Below are 26,236 nucleotides of genomic sequence, written 5' to 3' on the forward strand. Positions count from 1 at the left end.
GGAGGTTTCGGGGTGGGGCCCCCGTGAGGGGATCGGTGGCTTTGTCAGAGGACAGGAGATCTCGCTCTCCCCACCCCACGAGCACGCAGCACGAGGCGGCCCTCGCCGAGACCCGCTGGCCGGCACCGCAACCTTGGCCTTCCGGACGCCAGACTGGGAGGAACACGTCCCTGGATTTTAGGCCCCGTGGGCCGTGGTTTATTTTGTTTTGTTTTGGTTACAGTATCCTGGAGGACGAATGCCATGCTCATTCTAACTAGGATCCACCCACAGATTGTTTAAAATCTGCCTACGTCATTTACAGTGTGCTAATCATTCTGCACGCGACACCTGACTCAGCCTCACAGGTCCGTGCCCTATGCCATGTTCCCTTTTAAAGACGGGGAGACCAGGGCTCGAGGGTGAGCTGGGCCTCCCCAGGTCCCGGAGCTACTGGGAGCAGGAACCAGCCGTTTGACCACGCTGCTCCCCAGGGAGCCGGGTGAGGGGCCGCACGGACTTGGGAGGACGCCGCTGGCCCCGAGGGGTGAACACGGAGCCTCCCCAGCGCCCGGAGAGCGGCCGAGCTGGGCAGCAGGCGGGGGCGGGGGGGGGGCGCGCGGAAGACAGGACAGCCTCGCGTTGGTTACGACAAGGAGAAACCTTTAATCACACGAGCGCTGGTTACAGTAGCCGCCTCCGGCCGCTGACAGCATTGACTCTGGTCGGAAAGGTGAACGCCTCCCCCAGGGCCGCCCGGACGGGTGTGAGTGGACAACGGGGGACAGCCGAGTACACGCCTGGGGGGGGTCGGGGACCCACCCGTAAGCCGCCACCCGTGACCGCGGGCCGAGTCCTCGCGTAAGGAGAGAACGCGGAGGTCCTTCCGGCAGAGGAGGAGGGAGCGGACACACTTGGTACAGCGGAGAGGGGAGGGCGGCCCGGGCCTGGCTTGGAGTTGGGGGGGCCGAGGGGTCAGGGGTCAGGGCCCGGAGGGCGGGGGCGGGGTGTGGGAGCGGGCGGAGTCCGTTTGGTTTCATTCTTTGAGAAAAGTGGTACCGTCACGAGGACCATGCCATGCAACCTCAGAGACGCGCCCCGCGCCCCCGCCGGGCGCCAGGCGGGGCGGCGGGCGGCGGGGCGCGGGGTGCTCAGACCGGCGTGGTGCGCCTGTTGGCCGGGTCGTTGTGCAGAGACTCCTTGAGCTCCTTGGGCGTGGAGTTGTGGAACTGTAGGAAAGTGTGGTCCCGCTCAGAGTTGAGGAGGGTCCCCATGGTGATCTTCGAGGGGTCCCGGGACAGCGTGAACATGGAGATGTCGGTGGAGGGGATGGCGTGGAAGCCTTTGCCGACCGGGGACAGGTCCCGCGACCGGGGCTCCGTGGAGCGGGAGCTCGAACGCCGCCGGAACCTGTACCTGTAGGGGGGCAGGCGGGCGAAAGCCGACTTCTTCAGCAGCTCCGAGTGGGACCGGGCGCGCAGCTGCTGGTGCTTCTCGATGTAGATGTGCACGGCCACCACGCCCACGACCTCCGCGATGATGAAGGAGAAGGCGCCGAAGTAGAAGGACCAGCCGTACGAGTAGCTCTTCTTGGAGTCGCGCTGCCCGGGGTCCCCGGCGTTGGCCGAGATGTACACTATGATCCCGATGATGTTGCTGAGCCCTGGGGGAGGCAGAGAGAGGAGCGTGGGGTTCAGAGACCTCGGAGGAGACCGGCCCTCCTCGCGGTCCGGGGATGGGGGGAGTGGGTGCGTGGCCAGGACACCCCAGGGGCTGGGCTCTCCCGCACCGTCCGGCTCTTGGGAAACGAGGAGTCGGGGCCCAGGTGGCGAGCCCCCGCTGCAGACGCCGCCGGCCCCTGCGGCAGGTGCAGCTCGGCCCGGAGCGCCCGCCTGTCCCCTGGGCCGCGGTCACGCGGTCGGCGCTCAGGGTTCGGCAGGAAGCCAGCGGCTTGGTCACGCGAGTGGGGTCTAGGCCCGTGCCCCGAGCGCCTCGCCAGAGACCGCCGTGCAAACGCAATCACAGCGAAAGGCAGGGACACAGGCACGTGGCCCAGGAGCCGGGGGAGAGACGGTGCCTAAGCCGCTGCCCCTGAAGACAAGGTGACGTTTGCGCTGGGTCCTGAAATGCGAGGGGGCCGAGCCCGTGACGACAGGCTGGGGCGTGAGGGAAAACGACTCGTTAGGGTTCCGGCCCGAGTCATGGGGTCGTCGGTGGCCTCGGGAGCTAAAGTACCGGGCAGCGGAGAGAGCGGGCTTAGAGAGGAGAAGAGACCTGGGCCCGGTGGGTTGGGGCTGCCTGTGGGGAGTCTCCGTCTGGGGGGCACACGGGGGCCGGAGCTGCCGTTTGGGACGCTAACAAACCCGCCAGGTCTTCACGTCCGCACAGTAAGAAACTGCTCGGGGCCAGCTGTCCGAGTCTCAAGGATTGGGAAACGTGATGCCATCGCCCCCAGTGGGCAAGGTCTGCAGACTTAGTGCTCCCAGGTGCCAACAGACCGGCACGGGAAGTAGCCGCCCCAGGAGCGGGCGACGGACCGAGTCCCCAGGGAGTGGTGAGAAGGACCCACGGAGCCCGGGCTGGGGGCCGTGTGCGTGTGGCTGCTTCTTACCTCGCTGCCCCGAAGGCAGGCCATCTCTCTCTGTCCCTTAGCTTCAAGGGCCTCGTCCGGGCTCTGAGGCCCCATGACAGCTCAGAGAGGCCACTACATCATCTGACATCTCCTTGCCTCCAAATTTAGGCCGCTTGGAGGCTGAACCCTCACTCCCATCGGGAAATAATCGTGTCTGGTGGCCTCCCGAGGCCCCCGTCTGTTCTGTGAGCACCTGACTCTCTTCCTGGGGACCCCACGATCTCCCCACAGTCCAGCATCCAAGGCGCTCCGGCTTGGCCTAGCACGGCCCCTGGGCCTGGTTCCGTTCCGACTAGAGGTGCACATGCCCGCAGGGGGTGAACATTCTGAAGATGCCGTCCGGCCCCACGCCCCCTGGGGCTGGCGGGCAGGGCCAGGCGGCCTCTGCCCTGTGTGCAGCGGCTTTGCTCCGCCTGGGCACATGGCAGAGAGGCGGCGAGTTCTGATCGCTGAGCTGTCCCTCACTCGGGCTGGCACAGCCAGCCCCGCGCGGGCTGCAGAAAGCTACAGGATGAAAAGCAGGTCCTCGTCCCGAAGTGTCAGCTCGGCTTGCAAACCAGGAGGGCAGACACAGTCTTCTCTATTAAAATGAGTGCGGATATAATGAGGAGAGAACGGAGTCGCATGAATTTTTGAGTGTTAAGGGGAGGTGGCTTCCCGTGACATCCTCCGACTCCCTCTGCCAGCCGGGAAATGCTGGTGGCAAAGTTTGGGGAGCTGCGGAAGGAAGTCTTACCCGGAAAACAAAAGGAAACAACAAAGGAGAGCGAGGCTCAGATGTCACGCCGGGCGAACCGAGGCGGGAAGCCACGCGAGTCGCCTTATGCCCACGGGGCCGGCGTCACGTGCCGGGCCCCGTGCAAAGTCTGTGCGCGTGCAAGGCAGGAAACGGGGCACAGAGAAGGTGACGCCCCGAGTCGGCGGGGGCGGGATGGGAGCCGAGGACTGTCCCGTCGCCGTGGGTGGCTTTAGGTCCCGCTGACGAAGCTTAGGGACAACAAGGTGTATAGTGGCCGTCACCTCCTCCCTGCCCCAAGGCTGTGAGTCCCCGAGGGCAGGGACAAGGCTAGCTCTGCTCCTTGCCATGGCCCCACACGCCCGTCCAGGGCCTGACCCACAGCGAGAGCGCCCTGCGTGCGAGGCGTGGAGGGGGCCTGAGGACCAAATGCAACAATGTATGTAATAGCGGCTACAGTGTAGCGAGCGGCCCCTGTGTGCTCGGCACTTTTCCAAGACATTCAGACCTCGCACCGCCGTGAGCGGCAGGGACGTTTTTACCCCCATTTTCCAGATGAGGAAACCGAGGCACAGAGAGGTTAAGAGGCTTGCAGGAGGTGGCGCAGCTGGGAGTGGGCGGCCTGGCCTGGGAGCCCGTGCCCCTCAGCGCCCGGCACATAGTAGGTGCTCAACAAAGGGCTGGTCACCGCTGAGCACAGAAGAGCCTTAGAGAGTCCAGAATCCCCCAGAGCTTTCGTGGTGCAGGTGGAAAATCCAAGGTCTTCGGGCCCCTCGGGGCGACCGGGGGGGCGGGTCTCGGGTGGCTTTCGCCCCTGCCCCGGCGTCCCCCGCCCCCGTGCCCACATGAGTCATCGCCTGCCATGTCTGACAACAACTCTGGTGAGAAGAAAGCTATGCTGACCCTCTCTTCCCTAGCGGTCCCCTTGGGGGACGAAATAATGATCCCCATGTGCAGGAAACGCTCACGTCAGCCCAGCACGTCACCCCCGGGCCCGTCGGAGCCGAGGCGGTCTGCTCAGGCCGCCGGAGACGCGAACAGGCCTCGAAGCCGGGCCGGACCCCGAGTTGGCCCACCCAGAGTGAGGTCGGGGGCCACCGCCCGCTGTGGGGGGACCCCGTGGCGGCTTTCCCCTGGTCCGTGGCTGGAGTCGGCTCCTGGAGACGCAGAGCTGGATGTGGCCAGCCGCCTCGTTTCACAGACGGGGAGGCGTGGGGACGGGGGCAGGGCGAGCGAGGGCCTGCGAAGCAGGTGCCGTCAGAGGGTCCCAGGCCACAGCCGAGGCGCCCGAGGCGCAGGGAGCTGGCCCCGGGGGCAGCGGGAACCCAAACCCAGGCGGGGGGACCCCTCTCACCCACCGCTCTGTCCTCTCCCTCTGTCCCCGTCCCAGCAAAGATTCCGCCGCGGCCGGGCAAAGCGCGAGGCCATCGGCGGACAGTCGAGTCCCATCGGCTGGTCCCGAGCCCCACCCCCGCCGCGCTCCTTGCACAGGGCAGGAGGAGATGGAGGAGGGAGGGGGCCTCAGGGGAAAGGGACCAGGACGAGGCGAGCGGAGGAGGGGCGGCGATGGAGGGGGGCAGGAGGGGGCCCCTTCTCGAAGACCGTCTCTGCCCTCCTTGCGACCCGGGCCGCCTTCTGGTCAAGGCTGTCATGGGCCTGCCCCCAGAGCGTGTGGGGCGGCCGGTTTCGGCTTTGCTCCCGGAGATGCCATGAGTAACGTGAGGAATTGAGCACTCGGGGAGGCGTGAGCCCGAGTTCGCCGGCGCACGCACCGCAGAGGGCCGAGGCGGCGGGCGGCCAGGAGGCCGGACCCTTCGAGCCCTCGGCCCGGCCCGCAGGGCACACGCTACACGCACCACCACAGCCCGCCCCGCGCGCAAGCGCGAGCTCCGCCCCGGGCCCCTCCCTGCTTCATGCCGCGCTCGGCTGGGCCCCCCGGCTGGTCCCCGACACAGCATCCGCCGGTCCCCGTGGCCCCCGCCGGGCCCGGTGCCCATGCAGAGCTCAGGGCGGGGGGGGGGGGGTGGCACCCACCTGCGGAGACGAAGAAGATGCCCGCGCTGAGGATGACGTTGTACCTGCTGCGGTGAAGCTCGCTGGCCGCCACGCACAGCCCGCCGAAGAACAGCAGCGTGACGCTGAGGATGGGAAAGATGCTGGAGGCCCTCACCGCCCCTGCGGGGAGAGGGAGCGGAGGCCGTCGCGGGCGCCCGGCCGGCCGCCGGCCGCGGGGAGCCGTGGCTGAGGGGAGCGAGGCCGTGGCGCCCACGCCGGGTCCCCTGCAGTGGGCACCCCAAAAGGCTTAATCATTGAGCGTGGACTCGGGCTGGCTCCAGGGCTGTGTTATGGGGCGTCTCTGGGGGACAGGACCTGCAGGTGACGATACCTCCTGCTATGGGTTTAAGCTGCCAGCCGCCCAACGGTGTGCGAGACAAGAAAGGGAAGAAAAGTCGGGGTGCGGCCCCCTCATCCCGCAGGTCACATGGGAACAGGCAGTTCCTGGGGGGAGGGGGCTCTCTACACGGCTGGGTCAGGGATTCCGAAATTCCCAGCAGGAAATCGCGTGTGGTCTAAGGTCCCTGCTTAACCTGAGCCTCGTCCTGTGGCTGACGGTGGCGCAGGCGGGGCGTGGGGGCCCCCTGTCTGCCCAGGGGCGAGAAGCAATTGATGGCTCCAAAGAACCTGACATCAGGTTCGCAGGTTGTGAAGTGTAAGTCACGGTCGATCTAGGGTCCAAGAGGGCAGACACCGCGGGCCACGGGCACCTGCTCCGGACTTCACGTCAAGTCCGGTTAATCTCCGTCGTCCCCCAACTGGGGCCGTCCCCCCCAAACCTGGCCTTTATCCCACACGCCGAACTTTAGGGGCTGCTGGGACAATCACACCCTCCGAGGCATTTGGACAAGTCCCAGTATTCGCATCAGGAGGGAAAGAGAGAAACGGCCTGTTTACGCTGCAAACTCGGCTTACGAGCGACCGTTTCTCTCCAGCGGACGCCCACCGTCAGTGGACGACCGGCCAGCGGGCAGACCCAGGCCCGACCCAGGGCCCACCCTCAGCCCCGCGGGCGTGGCCAGGCCTGGAAAGGATGTTAATCCCCCAAACACTCTCTGAAGAGTTATAGGCATGATCTGAATAGGACGACTTCTCAATTTTTGTTGTTTTTATGATAACGGTTTAAAAAATCCAAAACCAAGCCTTATCCTTAATGCTCCTTGAGAGAAGTCAGTCGAGGCCTCCGACCCCTCTGGGGCGGGCGGCGCACTCAGGCTGGCGGAAGGCGGCAGGTGCACGGGACATTAGCCGCACGCTCTGCGCCGGCCTGGGCCAATGCTGGCCGGGTCCGCAGCGAGACTGGCCGCGGCTCGTCCCACGTCACGCACAGTGCTAACACGCATCCCTCCGTGACGACGCGCCGAGCCTGCGGCCAAGTCCCTCCCGTGTGCCCGAGGCGATTTAATCAGGGCCCTGCCCGGTGGGTGGGTGACATTGTAATCTCATTTCCAACAAGATTAAGAAGGGTGACAGACCAGAGATAATGCGGCTCGGCTCAGGTCCAGCAAGTGGGCGGGGTGGGGGGAGGGGAGCAGGGGCCCCGCTCGACCCGCGTCCAGCGGCCTCGCTTGAAGTGACCGCACTCTACGGCCTCCGGCGTGCTGCACATGGGACAGGCCTGCATCGTATCTGGGCATGACCTTGGGACGACCCGGTGCAGACGCCGGCTCTGCCCCAGCGGGGGTGGGGGGAACCAAAGGCCAGTCGGGCAGAGGGGGACGTGCGCTCAGCACCTCGCCCGTTGCCTGTGGGCGCCTCACACCCCGCCCCCCACCGGGGAAGCAGGAACCGTGTATGCGCGTTAAAGGAAATGCCTCGGATGGTCTCTCTCTGGTGGCTCTGTGGCTCACACCCGGGTCCGCGGTGTGGACGGACGGAGCAGCCGCAAGCTCAGAGGCGGCTGGGCGAGGGCGGGGCACCCTCCCCGTACCCCCTCCCCCCCGGGGAGACCGGGACTCGGGGACTTACGGAGGAGATACTCGGCCGTGTCCTGCTCGTAGTCAGCGTCCTCTGGGAAGTGATCGATTTTCTTGCACACCCCTCGGAAGGCCCCTGTGGAGACGAGACAGACAGGGTCCTGAGCCTGGGTCCTCCCCGCCGCGGCGAAGGTGCGCCCAGTGCTCCGGGCCGGCCTCACGAGACGCGTCTCCCTCAGGACGCGGACGGAGGCGCGAGGCGGGCGGGGGTGGGGAGGGTGGCAGAAGCCTGGCATTGTCTGCCGCCCAGACTTTGCCAGATCTTGGAATCTGCTAGAAGCGCAGAGAGCTATGAAGCAGACTCGTTCGCCAGGAGGCCTGTCCCACCTTCCTCCCTCCCCCAGCTAGGGAGGAGCGGGGAGAAAGGCAGCCGAGTCCTGTAGACGAGGACGAGGACGCCGTGCGGAAGATTCCACAGGTTCGGGGCGGAGCTGGCATTCGGGAGCAGCCCGCTCCCCCCGGGGACGCCCGCATCTGGCCCAGGCCCCAGCCCTGCCCGGGCCCTCGGCCGGGGGCCATGGCTTGCTGTGCGGCCGCCCGTTCGGGGGACGGGGACACGGAGCTGCAGGACATCAATCACCGTGGGGAAACGGGCGGCATTTTGCTTCCTCTTCTTCAACCTCAGCGCGACTCAACGCGGTCGTGGGTGAGTGTGGCGTAGCCAATGCTCCAGGCTCTGGGGGCAGCGACCGCTCTGCCGGCTCCTGTCCACGGCGAACGGTTCCAGACCTTCTCGCCGCAGACGGCGTGCGTCATGGAGTCACGGCCTCGGGTCCCCGGCGGCGGAGACAGCGTGCGGGGGCCAGGCGGCTGGCGGCGGCGTGGACGGCCGGCGAGGGGCAGAGTCACGCGGGGCTGGGCGCGCGGTCCGGAGCCCGCGCTGTCTGAGTCACTGCAGTGATGAAATAAGGCGGTGTGCGAAGCCCGTTATCGTTTGCGAGGCTCCGGGAGCCTCGGCATCGTGGTCGGCCCTTCGTCCCGAAGGCCCGGGGCCGAAAGCTTCCAATCCTTTTCTCGTTCGCGCTTCTGGAAGCTAAGGGTGTCGACGCTGACCTTGATGAGGCTACTCGCAATCACGGAGGAGGTTGGGGGTGTCACCGCCGAAGAGGGGGGCATCGGCGTCTGAATCCAGGCTTCGAGCCCGTGGTTTCGGCTCGCACGAGGAATGGCGGCCACCGTCACCGCGTGAGTCACTGTCACGTACTAGCGAGAGCGCCACATGCTCAGCCCCTGCTGCAATGAGGCTCCAGCCGGGGCCATCGCACGATAAATGTGGCGTGGCGTGTGACCCGTCCCCTTGGCGCCGAGTCTCTGCTTCCCGGGTGGAGAACAGACTCAGAACCGGGAAGGCGCGTCCCGGAGCGAATTCTCGGAAGGAAAAACAAACTCGACATGTCTTCCCTAATGTGGAGAAAAGGCCTTTGCTCTTGTTCGGAGATTCGTGTTTCAGTCACATGTCTGTTTCTAGGCCCCTCCCCGCGGCTGGCCGGCTGGCGAGTCGGCCTAAGTCACACACGCTGAGTGTGCCCCACGCACAGCCTGCCATCCCGAGCTCTCAAAGTGGCCTTGCAAGGTCATGATCCCTATGTAACAGGCGAGGACACCGAGGCTTGGAGAGGCAAGGGACTTATTTCCCGAGGGCACACTCCAGGCGCGAGTGTGCCTGGCCGCACGGTCTCCCGTAACGACTCCATGTATGTGCCTGCGTGTGAGTGCGACACGGGCCCGAGGCGGCTGGGCGCCCGGCCGCGGGGCCGGCCGGTGCCGCGGGGCCCGGAGCAAGGGCGTCGGGCTACGGGTCCCACACGGCCCACCCGCTGTGCGCACCCCCACAGCTCGCGAGCCGGCAACGGCTTTGACGTATTTAGGTGCTCGGGCGGAAATCGAGAGAAGCGTGTTGTTTCGTGACATGTAAAAGCTACATGTACGAAACCCAAGCGTCGGAGTCTGTAACTGAAACCGCGCTGACACGCCTTTGTTCTCAGCTCCGCCCAACGCGGCCGACGGCAGAGCCGAGTTCTCCTGGCGAGGACGGCGGGGCTGGAAGCAGCGGGCGTCTGGCTCAGGACAGCCTCTGCTGGCCCCTGGTCTGCAGATTACTGCCCTGCGAGGTGGCACTAACTCTCTGAGGCGAAGCGGCTCTGGGCCTCCCTGGGACCAGAGGACATCGCGGGCAGACGCTTCTAAAGCAGGTAATGCCAGGCGCCGAGGGCCAGTCTGGTTTGCAACATGTTTCGTTTCGTGTGTGTGTATTTTTACGTGCGATATTTTAGAGCCTGTTTTGTTGCATCTACAAACAATTCGACATGTTTCTGCGATTTAAAACCCAGGATGCGTCCCAGGGAAACCTGATCTGCAGCTTCTCTGAAAACGGGGGTGGAGGGGGGTGGAGGGGGGTCCCCCCCATTTCCACGTGGTGATGCTCCCTGGCAGGACCAGGGCGCAGTCCCTCCGGGGGGCCCTTCATCGCCTGAGGCGCCTACGGCCCGTCCCCTCTGTGAACCTCATTTCCCCCTTCTGCAGAGTGAAGTCGGTCGCCGGAAGCAACTCGTCACGGAGCTGTCGTGAGAACTGGGGTGACAGGAGACGCTGCTGCGTCACCCCTCGTCACCCTCGCCTGGGGCGGCTCCTGGCACCTTGTCAGGACTCAATACATTACAGCTACGAGCGTCGTGGGCGTCAGTCGGGGTTTTAAAACCGGAAAAGACGCACCCGTGGCATGATGGGATTTTAAAGAGCGATTAAACAAAGAGGGGGTGCTCCTCCTCATCGCCCGTGAAGTGGTGGCCCCCAGGTCAGGGCGGGCCGCGGCGCGAGCCTTCGCCGGATCGGCTCCCTTCGCTCGGTCACGTGCACCTGAGCCTCCTCCTTGTCCTCTGTGGCCGGACGGCTCACTTCTCTCGGGCGCCGAGTGACAAACTCTTCACCGTCTGGGTGGGCCACAGGTCATTCATCCGTCACCTGCCCAAGGGCGTCACGGCTGCGTCCGGGTTCGGGCAGCGGCGGGGGCAGCTGCTTCAGAGTGGACGTGCGGGGTCCTGCGGGACGTAGGGACCAAGGAGTAAACCCCAGGGTGCGTGGTGCGGGATCGTGCGGTGAGAGCCTGCTGCGAGCTTTCGTAAGAGACCGCCCACCTGTCTTCCCGGGGCTCCGTGTCCCCGCCAGCCGCCCCCGGTGCCGGGTCGCCGCACGGCCATGCGCGCAGGCTCGCATGCCGCCGAGGACAGAGCGCGGGCGCCTTCCCACGGGGCCACCCGCGTGCCGTCTCTGGCGAGGCGTTGCTCGGGGTCTCCGGCGCGTCGTGGACTCGGGGCGCTCGTCGTCTCACAGCAGAGGTCTGAGAGTTCTCCGCGTGTTTAGGGCCACGGATGTGACTTCCGCTACCATTTGCTCCAGTCCGTGGCTGGTCTTCTCTTGCCCTTGACGGTGTCTTTCCAAAGGTTATTTTTTAAACCCTGATGTGGCACTTTCTTCATTAAAAAATCATCATCCCAGAGAGACTTTTTTTTTTTTTTTTTTTTTTTTTTTACAGCGACATCGCGACTCACGAGCGATCTGGGCTCGGACTCCCGCCCTCCGCGAAGCCTGCGAACGCGTCGCGCCCGCGAAGCCGGAGCCTGGGTTCGCGGTGTCTCTGTGGAAAGCCGCCTGCTGGGGCGTTCCGTGCCGTCCTGCCCCCCGCCGACCTGACAGGGGGAGCGAGAGGCGCCCGGGCCCCTTTCCAGCTGCCCTGGGGCTGCTCGTTTCAGCCTCCGCCGACCGGTGCCGCCGGCGCCAACGGCTTCACTCCGCGGCACATCCATCGGGGGCCCTGACATTCACCCGGCCTCGTCCCCGCTCCTCTGTTCATTAAGCATGGGCGGTTGCCACGGCAACCATTAGCTGCACCTGCCATCCAGGAATAGTTCTGGCGCTCGGAGCACAAGCCACGCTGGGGTTTAGCTCGGCGAGGTAAAGAGACCGGATGCCCCCCCCACCCCCGTCCCCGACCTCCGTAACACCGCGGCTTCTCCCCCGAATGTGAGCAGGAGCCGGCGATGTGAGTGGCTCCAGCAGGACCACCGTCTGCAGTTTCTCCCGTGGACCGACAGCCAGACCGGGAGGTGTTCAGTTAGGTACAGACCTGGGCAGAGATGAGTCTCAGCGAGCGTAAGAAAAGGTTGAGAAGGTCACCTCTGCGGGTGCGGAAGGGAAAAGATTCAGGAGGCAGAACGGGGGGCGGCTGAGGCATCTCGCGCTCCGTTTTCCAAGTGGACTCTGACTGAGTTTCACGCCTTCGGCTCCCTCTCCCCATATCTTTCAGATTTAAAAGTCTCCTGGGAGGTAACACCTCGGACTGTTTCCCGATCGCTGCCGGCACAGCGTCCGTGGGCTCCGCACCTCGGCGGAGGGAAGAGCGAGGCGGGCGCCTGTGCCCGATGGGGCGGGGCCGGCCGGCAGCCACGGAGCGCGGCTGGGCGTGGCGGTCTCCGGCGTGTGCCCTGCGGTGCCCGGGGCTCCTGCGAGGTGTCGATGGGGCCGCAGGGCTGCCACCGGCCCGGCTGGGCCGTGTCTCTGGGGGCGTCTGGAGACAGTGCATGTCGTGTCTCTCTCTGAGCTAAGGAACGAGGCCGACGTGAGCGCCTCCGGGGCCGTCGGCCGGCCCGGGGCGGGGCGGGGCTGGCTGGTCTCGGTTCCAGACTCTTCTTCTCCCACGTCCCCCCACCCCCCAGCCAGTCTGGCTTCCAGCTCAGGCCCCCCCACCGCACGAGCTGCGTAACCTCGGCGACTGAACCGGCTCCCTCGTCTGAGAAAGGGGCGACGCCCGACCGCGTCACTCTCGGGGTCGTCACGAGGGTTCCCCCGCGCGCGGCATTCGCATGAGCTCCACAACCTCCCGCCCCAAAACGCAAGTCCGAAGAGCCGTGAGAAAAACAAACATTCCCTGCCGTCCAGTCGGGAGCAAAACGGCAAGGGGGCGACCGTGGGGACCCACTCGATGACGGACCCCGCGCCGAGCCGAGAGCTCACCGCCCTCCCCGTGGAGGCGTCGAGGTTTCACGGCAGAGCGGTGAGCGCCCCTGGGTGCCGCCCCGGAGGGGCCCGACTGCCCGAGGCCAATGCTCCCCGTGCCTCTCCCAAAGCCCAAGCACCCCGATTCCTGAAGCGCGGCCCCGTGACGCGGGCGCGGCCACCGCTCACCACGTGTCCTCCGGCCTTCGTCGCTCTCCACGGACGTACGTCACGTGCTCTCAGTCCTTGTCTTACGTTTCTCTTCAAATCAACTCGCACTTTTTAAAAAAAAAAAAACTGAAATTTATTTTAAAAGGCGACTCGATATCCTGTTAGTTAAGTGGAAAGCGCTGGCCATAAATAGGAGGCCGGATAGAAACACAATGCAAAAATGGATACGATGGAAACAAAATGTTTATTAAATCCCAGCTAGATACTGTGACTAGAAAGGCAAGTCGCTTTCTCGCCATGTGGTGAGATGTTATTTCATGCCACGTCCAGACACGTGACCGGTGGCTGGTGCCACCAGAAGCCTGAGGTCCCGGGAGCTTCCTGCCCCGGCTGTCATATAGTCCCCTTGTAGAAGGAAGGGCCCAGGCTCCCCCTTCCCTCTGGGGTGGGTGGCACGGACTTCCCATGCCTCACGGGGCAGCAGGAATTTGCCCAAAGTCACTCTGCCCCCGTCCGCACGGGAAATCCTCCCCTGAGCTGGAAGTCCCCGGAGCCGTGTGGCTGGAAGTGAAGGAGCCGCCGTGGGGTCAGCAGGGCCGGCGAGGCCAGAAGCCACCCGGGCACTGGCGAGCTGGGCTCTGGGCAGGGAGCTGCGTTCGCGCCCTCGCTTGTTCAAACGAGAGTCTGCAGAGCGCCTACTGTGCGCTGAGCAGCACACTTGGCTCCAGGGAGGCGGACGGTCAGGAGAAGAATGAGATTTCGCCTTCGTGGGTGTGGGGGCGGCGGGGAGGGACAAGCTCCTCCTGCAGGTGGACGTGCGAGGGAGACAAACAGGCTCCGTGACAGCCAGCCACGGTCACCCGGAGGTGGGGGACACTCCGGACGGGGCCTCCGAGCTGAGGTCAGACGCCGACCCGAGCCTGCCATGCCAAGGACGAGAGAGACAGGGCACCCCAGGGGTGGAGCGTCTCAAACCTGGGGGCCGGGGTGGGCAGAGCACCCTGAGGGCTCCTTAGGGTACAGGTGCCCCTGGGTTTGCGTCCACAGGCCTGGGTGGGGCCTGAGGGTCCGTGTCTCTAACAGGCCCCCAGAGACGCTGCTGGTCCGGGGTCTGTGTAGTCGGCACGCCCCACCGCACCCCACTTACAACTCTCCCCTCCTCCAGCCACCAGCACCTCCTGCAAACACAGACGCCCCCGCCCAGGGAGGGGGGTCATCACCCCTCCGGACTCCTGAACCCGCAGACACTGCAGGTGCCCGAGCCAGGCTGTGTTCCCCCCGGACCTCGCTGCCGGGGCTGCTGCCCGAGCCAGGACGAGGAAGCCCGGCGGCTCCGAGCCTCAGGGGCCCGGTCTCCCCGCCCCTGTGACCTGCCTGCGGCCCCTGCGGGAGGCTGAGGAGACACCCAGCCCCTCCACGCCGTCCACCCGCCTGCCACCACGGGACCCTGCGACGCCCGGGCGCCGGCCTGGGGGGAGCGCAGGCTCGGGGACCAGCCACGCCCAAGGTCAAAGCCGGGACGACCTTGTCTAAACTTCTCCCCGTCCCTAAGCTTCGGTTTCCTCACCCAGGAAGCTGGAACGGCCGGCGTGACCGGACCCCGTGACTAACGTGCGCAGCACGTCCCGGGCCGCGGGCCGCGAGGGTGGTGACACGGGTGACGGCCGCCGCGTGGCCCGCGGGCCCTCCCTTTGGCCGCTCCCTCATCCACTCCCCAGCCCCAGCCGGGGACGCCGGCCCGCCCCGTTGGCCCCAGCGTGTCACATGAGCATTCTACCCGCCTCTCGCCGGCCAGGACACGTGAAGGAGGTGACCCCGGGGTGACCCGGCCAAGCCGCGGGGCTGGCACTTGAACCTGGTCTCCTTGCTCCCGCTCCCCGTGGGGACCTTGGGGTGCCCGACAACGGGCGGAGCTATCACCCGCTCCCAAGGGCCAAGGGCGGACACGGCACCGCCTAGATCAAAGCCGGGGGGCTGGGGAGCTCCGGGGGGCAGGGTGATGTCGCGGGGCGTCCAGCCGGGCCTGCTGGGCACGGTCTGGGAAGGAGCCCGGAGCCGAGCGAGGCCGCAGGCGGGTCGATCGGTCGTCACCCCGTGAGCTCCACACCGCCTGTGCCCTGCCGGGGCTGGGGAGACTCGGGAACCAGGCCAGGACCTTCCCGCCGGGGCTTTGTCCCCCTGGGGAGTGAGCACAGACTGGCAAAGGGAACACCCGCCCTGAACAGGCGGGGAGCGCTCGGCGTTCGGGGGGGCCCCAGAGTGTGGGCGTGTGGGCCGGTCGCGAGGCCGAGCCTGGTCCCCCGCCAGGGCTCGCACGGGGCGGGCGCGGCGTGTTCCGGGCCGGTCTGCCGGGGTCGGGGAGCGGGGCTGAGCCTCCTCTTGCTGTTCCACAGGGCGGGTGAGGCTCGAGGGCTCCTGGTCCTCCACTGGGGAGGCGGGAGCGGGGGGGGGGGGGCTCAAGGTCACGCCCCAGCCCAGCTCCCCGGCTGTGGCCCCGGGCCAGCTGTGGACACGCTGCACACGCCCCCGAGGCGCACTGGGGACCAGCCCTGACGAGCCTCTGGAGCCCGCGGCTCGGCGTCTGCTGTGTGTGATGCGCCCGGCAGATGTCGCCGATTCGGCGGTGCTGGTGACGGCGAGGGCGGCCCTCGGAGCAGGGCCAGGCGGAGGGACCCGTGTGCTCCGACCCTCCAGCCCGCGTTTGGAGAAGACCTTGAGCTGACGAGGAGGAGGAGGGGCTGGGGGCTCCGTCAGGCCCGTGGGTGCAAGCTCGGGGCTGGGCGCTCCCCACCGGGCCCTCTGCGGGCGAGGCCAGCGCGCACTGTGCAGGGGCCTGTGCGAAACTGCGGCTCCCTCACGAGCCGGCCAGGGGGCCACCCGGCCACGGCTTCCCAATCGCCACTGCGTTCCGAGCCCTCGGCCCCTGTTCTGTACCCCCCACCTGGGAGGGGGGCTCCTGGATGGCACCACGGAACAGAGGTCGGGAGGCGGAGGCGGCGTGCCGATTCCCGGGAGGAATCGCCGGCTTCGCGGTGAAGACACCACGCGGCGGCTAGGAGCGGCGGGCCCTCGGGGACGGAGACGTCCACACAGCGAGGGCCGGGGCGGCCCACACACGCGGGGCGGGAAGCCGCGATGCTAACGGACCCTGCTGGAGGGAGCCGGGCTGCGCCTCAGGCTCGCGAGGAACCTGATCTCCAGACTTGTCCATCAGAGCCAAGATTTAAAAACTGTAAGTGTCACGCAAAAATCTGGATTTCTGGCTTCTTCCCCAAAAGTCAGAAGACCTGGCACTGGTGGGCCCACCTTTCTGCACCGGGCTGTGTGATCCCCAGGCTGCCAGCGCCCCCTCCTACCCCGCCTCGTTGGGCACAGCCCCTCGGCTCGCCAGTCACCGGAGTCTGTGACACTTGCCTGTTGATTTGAGGGCCCATTGTTTGCCCCATGAGGTCCCAGATCCACAGGTCGCGAACAAAAGACAGGTCTCTACCTGGGACTTAAAAGGACTTTGGAAGCCACTCAGCTCAAAAGACCTTCGTCACAGCTCAAAAGAGGGCCCCGCAGAGCGAGGAATGGACTAGAATAACAGCCCGCTGTCCGGGGCTGAGCCAGGGTGTCGGGGGTCCGTGGCTCGCAGTGGGCGAGCTGTGCCCTCAGGTGCTCTCAGAGTCCCGCCCCTTCGAAATAAAAGGGCAAAAAGGGCCGTCGGCCCCTCGACGGCCTGGGGGACGCCACCCTCCGGCATGTCTCCCCCTCCCACGCGCTCCCAAACGCCTCCATCGAAACCCGGCGGCAGCAAAGAGGTGCGGGGTGCGCCTCTCCCCTCCCGTTCTCCCCCGGCCCCCCGAGAAAGTGTGGGGGAGGCAACAGGGCCACGGAACCCAAAAGCCCTGGAAATACAGCCGTCCTCGAGGGGGGAGAAGGTGAGGAGCAGCCACGCGGAGTCGGGACGTGAGCACGAGCTCGCTCAGCTCCCGCAGACACAGCCGCATGGAGCTGGGAGTAGCTGTGGGTACAGCGGGTAAGGCTGAGCGCGTGGGCTAGCTGTCGCCGTCGCCCAGCTCCGTCTGCCCAGAGGGCCCGGAAGGGGCAGTGCCCTGCAGCCCGGGGCATGGCAGCCCCGGGCCTCGGTCCCTGACCCCAGTCCCCAGGGCGGAGGAGGGCGGGCGTGCGCCAGAGGCGCCCTGAGCTCCTTGCAGGCCGGGGGATCAGGGAGTGTTCGGGGACATGCAGGGCGGGGCGGGGGTGACAAAGGGCACAGGAGCCCAGGGAAGGAGCTCAGAGCCGCCCCGGGACAAAGCAAGCGTTGGGTCATATCTGAGTCGGCGTTGATCTGAAGTCATGACTGGGTGAACGGGAGAACACGCCCCCTGTCCAGAGGGACCCAGGTGACATGTGGGGCCTCCAGCCTCGGGGAAGGAGCGTGAGTCCCCACGCCGGTGCGAAGTGACCTCCTTCAGAGCAGGGAGGACAGGATGGGGGGCCAGGGAGACTGGCCAAATGCATGCGACCCCCCGTGACCGAGCTCGACGCTAACGGGGCACACGGCGTGGGTGACGTGTCCCCTGGATGTGACGTGATGGGGTGGCCCTTTGGGGGCCTTTCTCTCAAACCCCACGACCCCGACGCGGTCATGAGGAGGGCATCGGGCGAAGCCGAAAGGAGGGACACTCTACAGGCGCCCGGTCAGTGCGTCTCAGAGTTACCGAGGTCGCCACACGTGAGGCCCCTGGCAGACTGGCGCCGTCTGGCGGGTCTAAGGGGACGCGAGGGCCACTCACACTGGGGGTCCTGGACAGGACAGGAGGCGAAGCGAGGGCTGGCTGCACAGAGCGCGGCTCCCATTCCCGGCGGAGCGCCACGCGGGGTCATTGGCAGGATCCGGCACGTCGGACTCACGGGCGCGCTCAGCCACGCGGAGCTGCCCATGCGGCGTGTGGGGACCGTCCACGCTGACCAAGTGGCTTTCCTGGGAGGCAGGCGGCTCTCGGCAAACGTTTGTTCACAAACAACTCGAGAATGTCAGCTCCGGAAAACCCATCGCAGAGTTATTACGAATGCGTGTGACGACTCATTTACAATGGTGTGTGTGTCCATGTGCACATGTGTGTGCATGTCTGTGAGCGCATGTGTGCACATGTGTGTGCCTGTGTGCACACGCATGCGTGTGTGCCTGTGCACACATGTGTGTGCATGTGCGCACTGTGTGTGCATGCATGTTATGTGTGGACATCGTGTGTGCATGTGCGCATTGTGTGTGTGTGCACGTGTGTCTGTGCGTGTGCGTGCATGTGTGTGCATGTATGTTGTACGTGGACACCATGTGTGCATGTGCACGTGTGTCTGTGTGTGTCTGTGCGTGTGCGTGCATGTGTGCATGTATGTGCATGCACACGTGTGCGCGTGTGTGCACATCATGTGTGTACATGTGTGCATCGCGTGTGTGTTTTAGCTGGAGGCAAACTAAATACCCCGCTCCGGGGGACGCGCTGCGTGAGTTACGCCACGTCGCGCAGCGGGACGTGACCCGGCCAGGACGCGCGGCAGAAAGCCACCAGCCGACGCGGCGAGGACGCGCTGGCGCTTTAGCGAGTGGCCGAGCACGCTGCAGAGAGTGCGCAGCGCGGTCCCGGTCGGGTTAAAGCTAAGAGGTGACCGCGGAGAGCAGAGCCGTGAACACGGCCCCGCCGGGGTCGCGTCGGGCTGCGGGGATCGTTCGTACTCGCGACTCGCAAACCGATGTTTACCGTCTATGTAGTGAACAATGCTTCGCTTCCACAGTAAAGGGATGAAGAGTGACTATCGGGGCGGGACCAGCCCCTCCCCTTCTCGAGGCCGCCACAGAGACATGAGGCACTCGTCTTCAGCAAGGGGTGTGGTGCTGAGCGGGAGGCTCTGGAACCTCGCAGTCCCCTCCCTGTCCGTCACTCTGGGCTCCTTCCGGGGTGACCTCCCCCCCAAGGCCTCAGTGTCAGCCTGCGGCCAAGCCTGGGGTGGGGGTCTCGCCTCCCCGGCATGTACTAGGTGGGGAAGGGCCATTGCGGACCCGAAGTGACCAGCAAAGCGGAGTGAACGACGAAGCCCTTTGTGGCCCGGGCGTCACCTCCTCGGGACTTCGGGGACTCGCAGAGGCCCCCAGGGGCCCCACCCGGACAGCGAGGGCCAGGGAGTGGGGGCGGGGCTTGGGCTTGAATCCGAAGCGGGGACGAGGGAGACAGACGCGTCCGGGGGGGCTGGGGACCGTGGCACAGCCGTCGTGGGGCCCCGTCCGAGCAGCGCACCCCAGCAATGGCGTGGGAAGGCGGTGCAGACCCCCAGCCGGGCGTCGCCCCGGAGCAGAAGAGGGCAGGGCCAGGAGCGGGGTCATCGAGAGGGAAGGACGGTTCCGGCCTGGGGACATGGGGAGCGCCCGGCCCTGCCGTCCCGAGGGAAGCCCGGACCCAGCCCCGAGGACCCGTGTGCGTCCTACGGGGCGACTCCCTCCTGCGGCACGGCCGGCGGGCAGGGGCGGGGGCTCCGGCCCAGTCCCGGCTCCGTCCCTTTCCGCTGACCCCAGCGGGCCGCCCGACCTCCCAGCCCCGGTTTCCTCCTCCGTAACGTGGGGACAAGCCCGACGTGGGCCTGTGGGGTTGTCGTCGGCATTAAATGAGCGGTCGCAGGGAACATGCTCGGAATGACACCCAGTTGCGAACCGCCGCACTAACTCGGTCCACGCCGCCCGTTTGCATCGACCACGCCTCGGAGGACCCCGCGTGGCAGCCGGGGAATGATCGCACGCTCCCTGGAGACTGAGCTGAGGCTCAGCGGCCGTCAGGGCCGGGACCGGCGGGCTGAGCGCCGCGGGAGGTGCCCGGGTGCAGCGCGCAGGCGCGTTCTGCAGCCAGAGTCTCCGGTGGCGGCCGAGTCGCACCGCGGCCTCCAGGGAACACGTCGCGGCTCCCGCTCGGGCCGCAAGGCGGGCGGCAGCCGGCCCGGAGGCTGAGGAGGGGACGGGAGGGAGGACTCCGGACTTCCCGCGGAGCCGGCCGGCGGAGGGCGCCGAGGGCGGCGGCACACCTGTCCCCACGGCCGGGCCCCCGGCGAACGCGGAGCCCATCGCCTGAGCGAGTGAACCAACGAACGAATGAATGAATGAGCGAATGCGTGCACGCCACGCCTGTCTCTCCCGCCGAGCGCCTCGTTTCATCCTCGCTGGAGCCCTGGGACGCCCGCGGGGCGAGAGCCGCGTTTCTGACTGTGTCAGACAAGCCGACGCGGGACGCGTCGCGGGCGCGGGGCCGGGCCTCGGGCCCCCGCCGCTCCCCCTGTTCTCGCACGCTGCTCCCCAAGCACGCGCGTGTGTGTCCAGGAGCGGAGGACCAGGGGCGTCGGCACCATTGCCTGCCAGGACGTTCTCGAGGGCGCGAAGCCACGCGGCCGCCTCGGCGAGCACCCTCTGGCTACGAGACGATGGCCTCGGCCGCGTCCCTGCAGCCGGACCTTCTGCCCGTGGGGGGCAGACGCCGCCCCGGCCAGCTGGGGGGCAGCTCTATGAGCAGCAGCAGGGGCGGCGTCTGCCCCCCACGCCGGCTGATCCAGGCGCCCTCCCGCTGCCTGAGGGTGGGGGGACGCTCGGCCGTCCCCTTCGCTGTCCTCCCCGAGCTCGGGGTTCCACAGGCGGGAGCGGCCTCGCCGCGCGGCGTCTGCCCCTCACCCCGGCACCTGCGATCCGGTGCCCGGCCCCGGCGTCCGGTCAGAAGCAGCACGTGTTCTCGGGAGGGAGACGAGGCGGGAGCAGCTTCTGAGGAAGACGCGGCCCTGCCGTGAGGAAGAGGCCGGAGAGCAGGCGGCTGGGACGAGAGGCGCGAGCGCGTGAGGCTCTGATCGGGGCGTCACCCCCGGTCGCCCCCCGGAGGTCTCCTGGGGGCCCCAGCAGCAGACGCACCTCGAGAAAGGGAACTTCCAGGGCGCTCAGGAACGCCGGTCGGCCGTCGAGGGCGCCCCGAGAACCTTCTCGCCGATGACGGTGTGGCCTCTGAGCCGTCCCAGGACGCAGCTCGCTGTCCTTACAGACCGGGGCAGGCTCCGCCCTCGTTCACCCGCGTGTGCGCTGAGCGGGGCCAAAACCGAGTGGAAACCCCCAGGGTTGTCCACGTTACGGGCGGGGAAGCCGAGGGTCCCAGGAGCTCAGAGCACCGGGGCCAGAGGCTCGGGGCTGCCGGGGGTCGAGACGGGATCCGAACGCTGGCTCCGAGGTCCACGCTCAAAGTGGGGTGACGGGGTTGGAGAGGGCCGGACACCGAGGGTCGGGGCTGGCGGAGCCCGCGGTCCTCGGGGCGTCGGAGCCCCCCGTGCTTCCCCGCTCCTCGCTCTGCCTGGGGGGGCGCAGAGCCTTCTCCCCAGTCCGTTTCATGTTTCGGGACTATCGCTTGGCTCACTCTGGCTCAGATCGTACCCAAATTTCTTAGGCCTGACTCAAAGGAAAAAGCGTTTTGTTAAAATAGCTGCGTTGCTTTTAAACAATTTGTCCTCCCACTCACTTTTTCCTTTTGGGAGACAGAAACTGAATATAGATTTGTGGGAGCGAGAGAGAGGGAACGGGGAAGAGGGGGAGGGGCGGGGCGGGGGAGGAGGCCCAGGTCGGCCGGCAGCCCGGACGCTTCGCCCGCTGCCCAAGGCCAAGGCCGCGGCGACGTCAGGGAGGAGTCCGCGGCCGAGAGCACGGAGGCCCCTCTCTCCGGGGGGCTTGGGGGAGCCCGAGGCCTGAACCCGGACGGACGGGCGCAGACGGCCCGTCGCCCCGCCTCGGGGCTTCCGCTGCCTCTGTTTCCCCACTGACTACCCTGGAGGAACAGAGCGGAACCGGCCGGCTGGCCCAGAGGGAGGACGGCTCCTGCCTCCTCCGATCCCTCCCTCCCAGCGCTGAACGTCACTGCCCCCTGAGCTCGAGCTCGTCCCCAGCGCCTCCCCGAGCGCCTTCTGGGTCACCCGCCCCCCTGCGCCCGGAGGCCCTCCCGTCTGTCACCTCCCTCCTCCACCCCCGGGCTCACCCCGAATCGCCACTCCACCCCCCTTTGCTCACGCGCCCGGCCCCCTCAGCGCTCATCTCCGTCCCCAGACAGCGGGCGGCTCCCCGGGGCCGGACCGCAGCGCGTCTCCCGTGTGCAGCTCGCTCAGTCCTCGTCACGACCGCCACCTCCTCTTTCGCTTCACGGATGCGGAGAGTGAGGCGCGGAGCGGCTCGTCCAGGTCACAGCCGGTCACGTGGCGGATCCGGCCCCGGAACCCGGCGGACTCCCCGCGCGGGGCTCCTGGCCGTGAAGCCACAGCGACGGGCCCCCGGCCCCAGTTCCACGGACGTCCTGAAGTGGCCTTGCGCGCGGGCCCAGGTCCCCGCGAGGCCCTCGCCCTCTGCTCCTGCTCACGCCCATCCCGACTGTCCAAGCCCCTGTGGGTTGCACTCGGCCGGCAAAACTGGGCGGCCGGACTTGAGCCCGTACGGCTGTCCTGCTGCTAAGTGTCACGGGCCACGGCTTCGGGGATTTGCCGCCAGCCCGCGGCGAGGGCGCCGCGTCCCCAAACGCCATCGGAAGGGAGGTGCCCCGTCTGACCACGTACCCATGCCTTCTGATCGAGCACGTGCTAAGCGGCCAGGGCCGTGACAAACACTTTACGTGGATTATTCCATTTAATCCTCAAAAATAACCCTACGACTCCAATGATCATTCCCATCGCGGGCGAAGGAACGCAGACTCCGAGGGACGAAGGTGCTCGCGCAGGGGCAAGCCGGGGTGGCCGTCCGTGAGCCCAGGCCGCCCGGCCGCGGGCCTGCTGACCCCAGCCTCCCGGCATGGTCAGCACATAGCCCTGCAGTGGCCGGGCTCCCCAGCAGGGGCTGCGAGGAGGCCTGGTGGACCCCGGGGGCGGGAGGGGGTTCACGACCAGACGCCCGGCTGGGCTCCTTCCTGGCTCAGTTCTGCCCCCGGTCTTCCTTCCTTCGTCCATTTTTAAATCGGGCCTGTCCTGTCTGATCGTGTGAACCGAGAAACTGCCTGAAATCGGCCTCGAACAAGCGCATCGCCTACTGATTTTGGATCGCAGCCGGGTTTCTGATGCCCAGTAGGTCCTCGGCACATCTGCGGTTCTGCTTGTCCTCACCTCCCCCGCGACCGGCCCCCAGGGCTGGGCCCCCCACCCTCTCTCCACCCCCTCCCCACCCCTTCTTTGCAGCTGAACTTGCTCTGCCGGCCAGTAACGGCCACCATGACTGACCGTCCACGTCCTGGGTACCGTCCCAGTCAACACTGAACTCAGCCCTTAGCAACCCTTTAGGAGGTTCCCACCCCCATTTTACAGATGGGGAAACTGAGGCACAGAGGGATCAGGAAACTAAACAGCGTCTTACAGGACAGGCCGTGGCGCGGGGCCGCACGCCTGGGGGGCCTGGCCGGGCCTTCTCGCCGGCCACGAGGAGGCCGCCCCTGTGGACTCGGCCTTGTGTCCCGAGCACACACTCCATGGCGGTGCGGGGCAGACGAGACCCGGGGCACGGAGGGCCCCTGCGCGGGGAGGCGGGCGGCCCCCGCGGTGCCCTCAGCTTTGGGGCGCGCGGCCCCCCACTCCCAAGGAGCCGGCTCTGCAGGTCTCAGCTCCACCCTGCCAGCCCGAGAGTTCCAGCATCTGAGCTGCTCCGGAATTCTACAAGCCTCCAAGTGCTTTTTTTAGAGTTAAGGGGAAAAAAAATTGTCCTTTTCCCCCCAGCCACAGAACACTCTGAAGGGATTTTTAAAAAAATTTTTTTTTACAGATTCTGTGAAATGTGGATTTTTAAAGATTGCATTTGGCTGAAGACCAGTAGTGAAAACCCAGGAGGCCCCTGGGGGCGCCCTCGGCGGCACCCGCGGGGGCGGGGGCCTCCTGGCTCCCGCCGCGGCCGGCCCCGGGTTCCCCCGGGCTGGGCGCCGAGCACTTCCGCCTCCTCGGGTGACAGCGATTCTTCAGGACAGCGACGCTTCCGCTGGCTGGGTGGCCCAGAGGACGTCTGGACCGCAGCCTGGCAGGAAAAGCCCACCCTGCTGCCTGCAACGCCCGCGGCTCAGCGACCGTCACCGGGAGCCAGAGGGCCCCTCGGGGACGAAGGCCACTGGGCCGGGCGCCAGCTCAGCCCGCGCTGATGAAGTGCCTGGTGTGTGCGAGCCGTGTGCACGTGCGTGCGTGTGTGTGTATGTGTGTGTGTGTGTGTGTGGCAAAGACGCTCCCCCGGGTGAATCAGCTCCACCATCATCCTGCAGTGTTTCGGCTTCGGAGTGCAAACATCCACCAACAAACAGGAGCCCGGCTTCCCGACGAGCTGGCGGTGTGTGGAAACCAGGGCCGCGCGCAGCCGGAGAGCGCCACAGATGTCCCATGGAGGCGGCGGCCGGGCCGGCGCAGATGCGCCTGCAGCCGCGAGGCAGGGTGCAGGACCTCACCGCGAAAGTGCCGCCCGTGGAGCCGAAGGGGGGAGGAGCAGGGTCAGCGGGGACGGGGCAAGGAGCAGGGTCAGCGGGGACGGGGCCGGGCCCCTTGCCCCAGGGCCCGGCCTCATGCACAGCCACATGACACCCCACGGGAGAGGCGGTTTAAACGCGAGCGCCACCCAGGCCTTCGCTCCCGAAGCCAGGGGAAGAGAGGCCTCGGCAGAGTCGGAGCGGCTGCGGCGCGCGCGCCCGGGCGCCCACGGAGTGCCCGGGCCGGCCCTCGACCGCCGGGGACTGGGCTTCCTCGTCTGTGAAGGGGGCTGAGAGGAAGACTCGACCCCCTGGGCCGCGAGAATCACACGAGATGGTGCGAACAGGGCTCCGGGGACAGTGTTTGCTCAGAGCGAATGAGCGGCAAGCAGGAGCCGTCGCCGCCGTTAGCACTGCCGTCACGGTCACCACCACGGTCACCATCGTCACCGTCACCGTCACCATCACCGTCACCATCGTCACCGCCACCATCATCACCGTCACCGCCACCGTCACCATCGCCATCACCATCACCACCGCCATCACCGTCACCATCGCCATCACCATCACCACCGCCATCACCGTCACCATCGTCACCGTCACCGTCACCATCACCGTCACCATCGCCACTGTCACCACCACGGTCACCATCGTCACCGTCACCGTCACCATCACCGTCACCATCGTCACCGCCACCATCATCACCGTCACCGCCACCGTCACCATCGCCATCATCGTCACCGTCGTCACCGTCACCACCGTCACCGTCACCATCGCCACCATCGTCACCATCGCCATCACCGTCACCATCATTTCAGGCTCCAGCCGAGTCACCCGACTCTGCCAAGCGTCGTTTCTCTCCTCCGTGCTGAGAACAGCGGTGCCCGCCTCACAGACACGAGCCGCTGTTCGCGAATCTCCAGGAGCGTCCAGCTCACAGACCCTCGGGTGCACGGCTCCGTTCTCCTTCTCCCCTCGTTAGCCATCACTGACTTTAGTTTCCGAGAATCAGGGGTACTCGGGTTCTCTCGAAACCTGTGAGCCGAGAGGCGTGGACACTGGCCTGGCCCCGCGAAGAGGAGGCTGTGCTCAGAAGTGAGGCAAGACCCTGGTAATGCAGCCGGGGAGACCAGGGGGCTGAGAGAGTCTCCGGAAACTCGCTCGGGGATCACAAGGTGGCTTCCGGCTTAGGTCGTCATGACTCCGGAGTCCACGCGTTTAACCGTGACTGCCTGCCGCCCAGCGGGAGGGAATGGGAGAGGGGCAGCCAAGGACGCCCTTCTCTCTTAGTGGCCTCCGTTCTCTGTTTTGAGAAAGGGGGGTGGGGGGAGAAAGCGGGCCTCTGATTCGTGTGCAGGGACAAGCAAACGTGGCAACCCGGTGTCCTGGGAGCCCACGGGCCCACTCGGTCCCCTCTGGGCAGGGGAGGCTCTCCCCGGGGCTCGGCCCGCTCGAGGTGAATGCCGAGTCCCCGTCACTCAGGGCTCCGATGGCACAGTCGTGGCGGGGGCCCCCTGGAGGAAACCCTGCTCACCCCCTGGAGGAAACCCCACTCGGCGGTTAAGAGTGCGGGCCGCCCTGGGATGGAATGCCAGCGACCCCGCCCACGAGGCGCGTGACCCTCAGCAAGTGGCTGAAACGGTCCAGGCCTCGGCTTCCATCCTGCCCAGTGAGGATGGTCAGCAGCAGGAGCCCATCCTGCCCGGCACCGAGAGGTGCACGCAGCCCCCGCGAAGCTCGCTCAGTGGCCGAGCTGCTGTTTCTATAGTTTTCAGAGCAGTGGCCCCGGCGGCCAGCATGGAGGCGGCGGCAGAGGGTGCCAGGGCGATCGGTCGGGTCACTCCAGGATGAGGCGGGGGCCACACCTTCCGCTCCGTGTGTGCAGGGCGGTGCGGGATGGGTGTGGGGGGCGGGATGGGTGTGGGGGGCAGGAGTGAGGTGCTGACTTGGCCGGTGTCACAGGTCTGGCTCTCGGGGGGCCCCGAGTGAGCCTACACTCCGGCAGGGGCCTCTGCCACTGCTGACGCTCGGCTGAGTCCTTGCCGGGGGGCGGGGGGGAGGCTCTGCTCTTGGGACTTTCCTTCGTGAGGATTTTATCAATAACTTGGTGGGAGGCGAGGAGGCAGGCCAGCCGACCTCACCGGCAGACGACACGCAGCTCGGAGGTCTAGTAACTCTGCTGAGTGACAGAGGGGACCCCCGAAAAGGACCCCTTCCCACGAAAACA

At 66.7% G+C, this 26,236-nt stretch overlaps 1 protein-coding gene across 1 annotated transcript in view; it reads right to left on the reverse strand.

Moving 5' to 3' along the window:
* Nucleotides 1-625: 625 nt before the first annotated feature.
* CACNG3 (calcium voltage-gated channel auxiliary subunit gamma 3) overlaps nt 626-26,236 on the reverse strand; it is a 44,146-nt gene continuing 18,535 nt past the window's right edge. Inside the window, exons 2-4 of the mRNA XM_016140858.2 lie at nt 7,371-7,454; nt 5,382-5,522; nt 626-1,642 (exon numbers count right to left, since the gene is read on the reverse strand). Coding sequence (XP_015996344.1) covers nt 1,131-1,642; nt 5,382-5,522; nt 7,371-7,454 — 737 coding nt within the window. The 3' untranslated portion in view covers nt 626-1,130. The remainder of the gene's footprint in view (nt 1,643-5,381; nt 5,523-7,370; nt 7,455-26,236) is intronic.

Source organism: Rousettus aegyptiacus, unplaced genomic scaffold (genome assembly GCF_014176215.1).
Source record: "Rousettus aegyptiacus isolate mRouAeg1 unplaced genomic scaffold, mRouAeg1.p scaffold_m13_p_8, whole genome shotgun sequence".
Classification (NCBI taxonomy): Eukaryota; Metazoa; Chordata; class Mammalia; order Chiroptera; family Pteropodidae; genus Rousettus; species Rousettus aegyptiacus.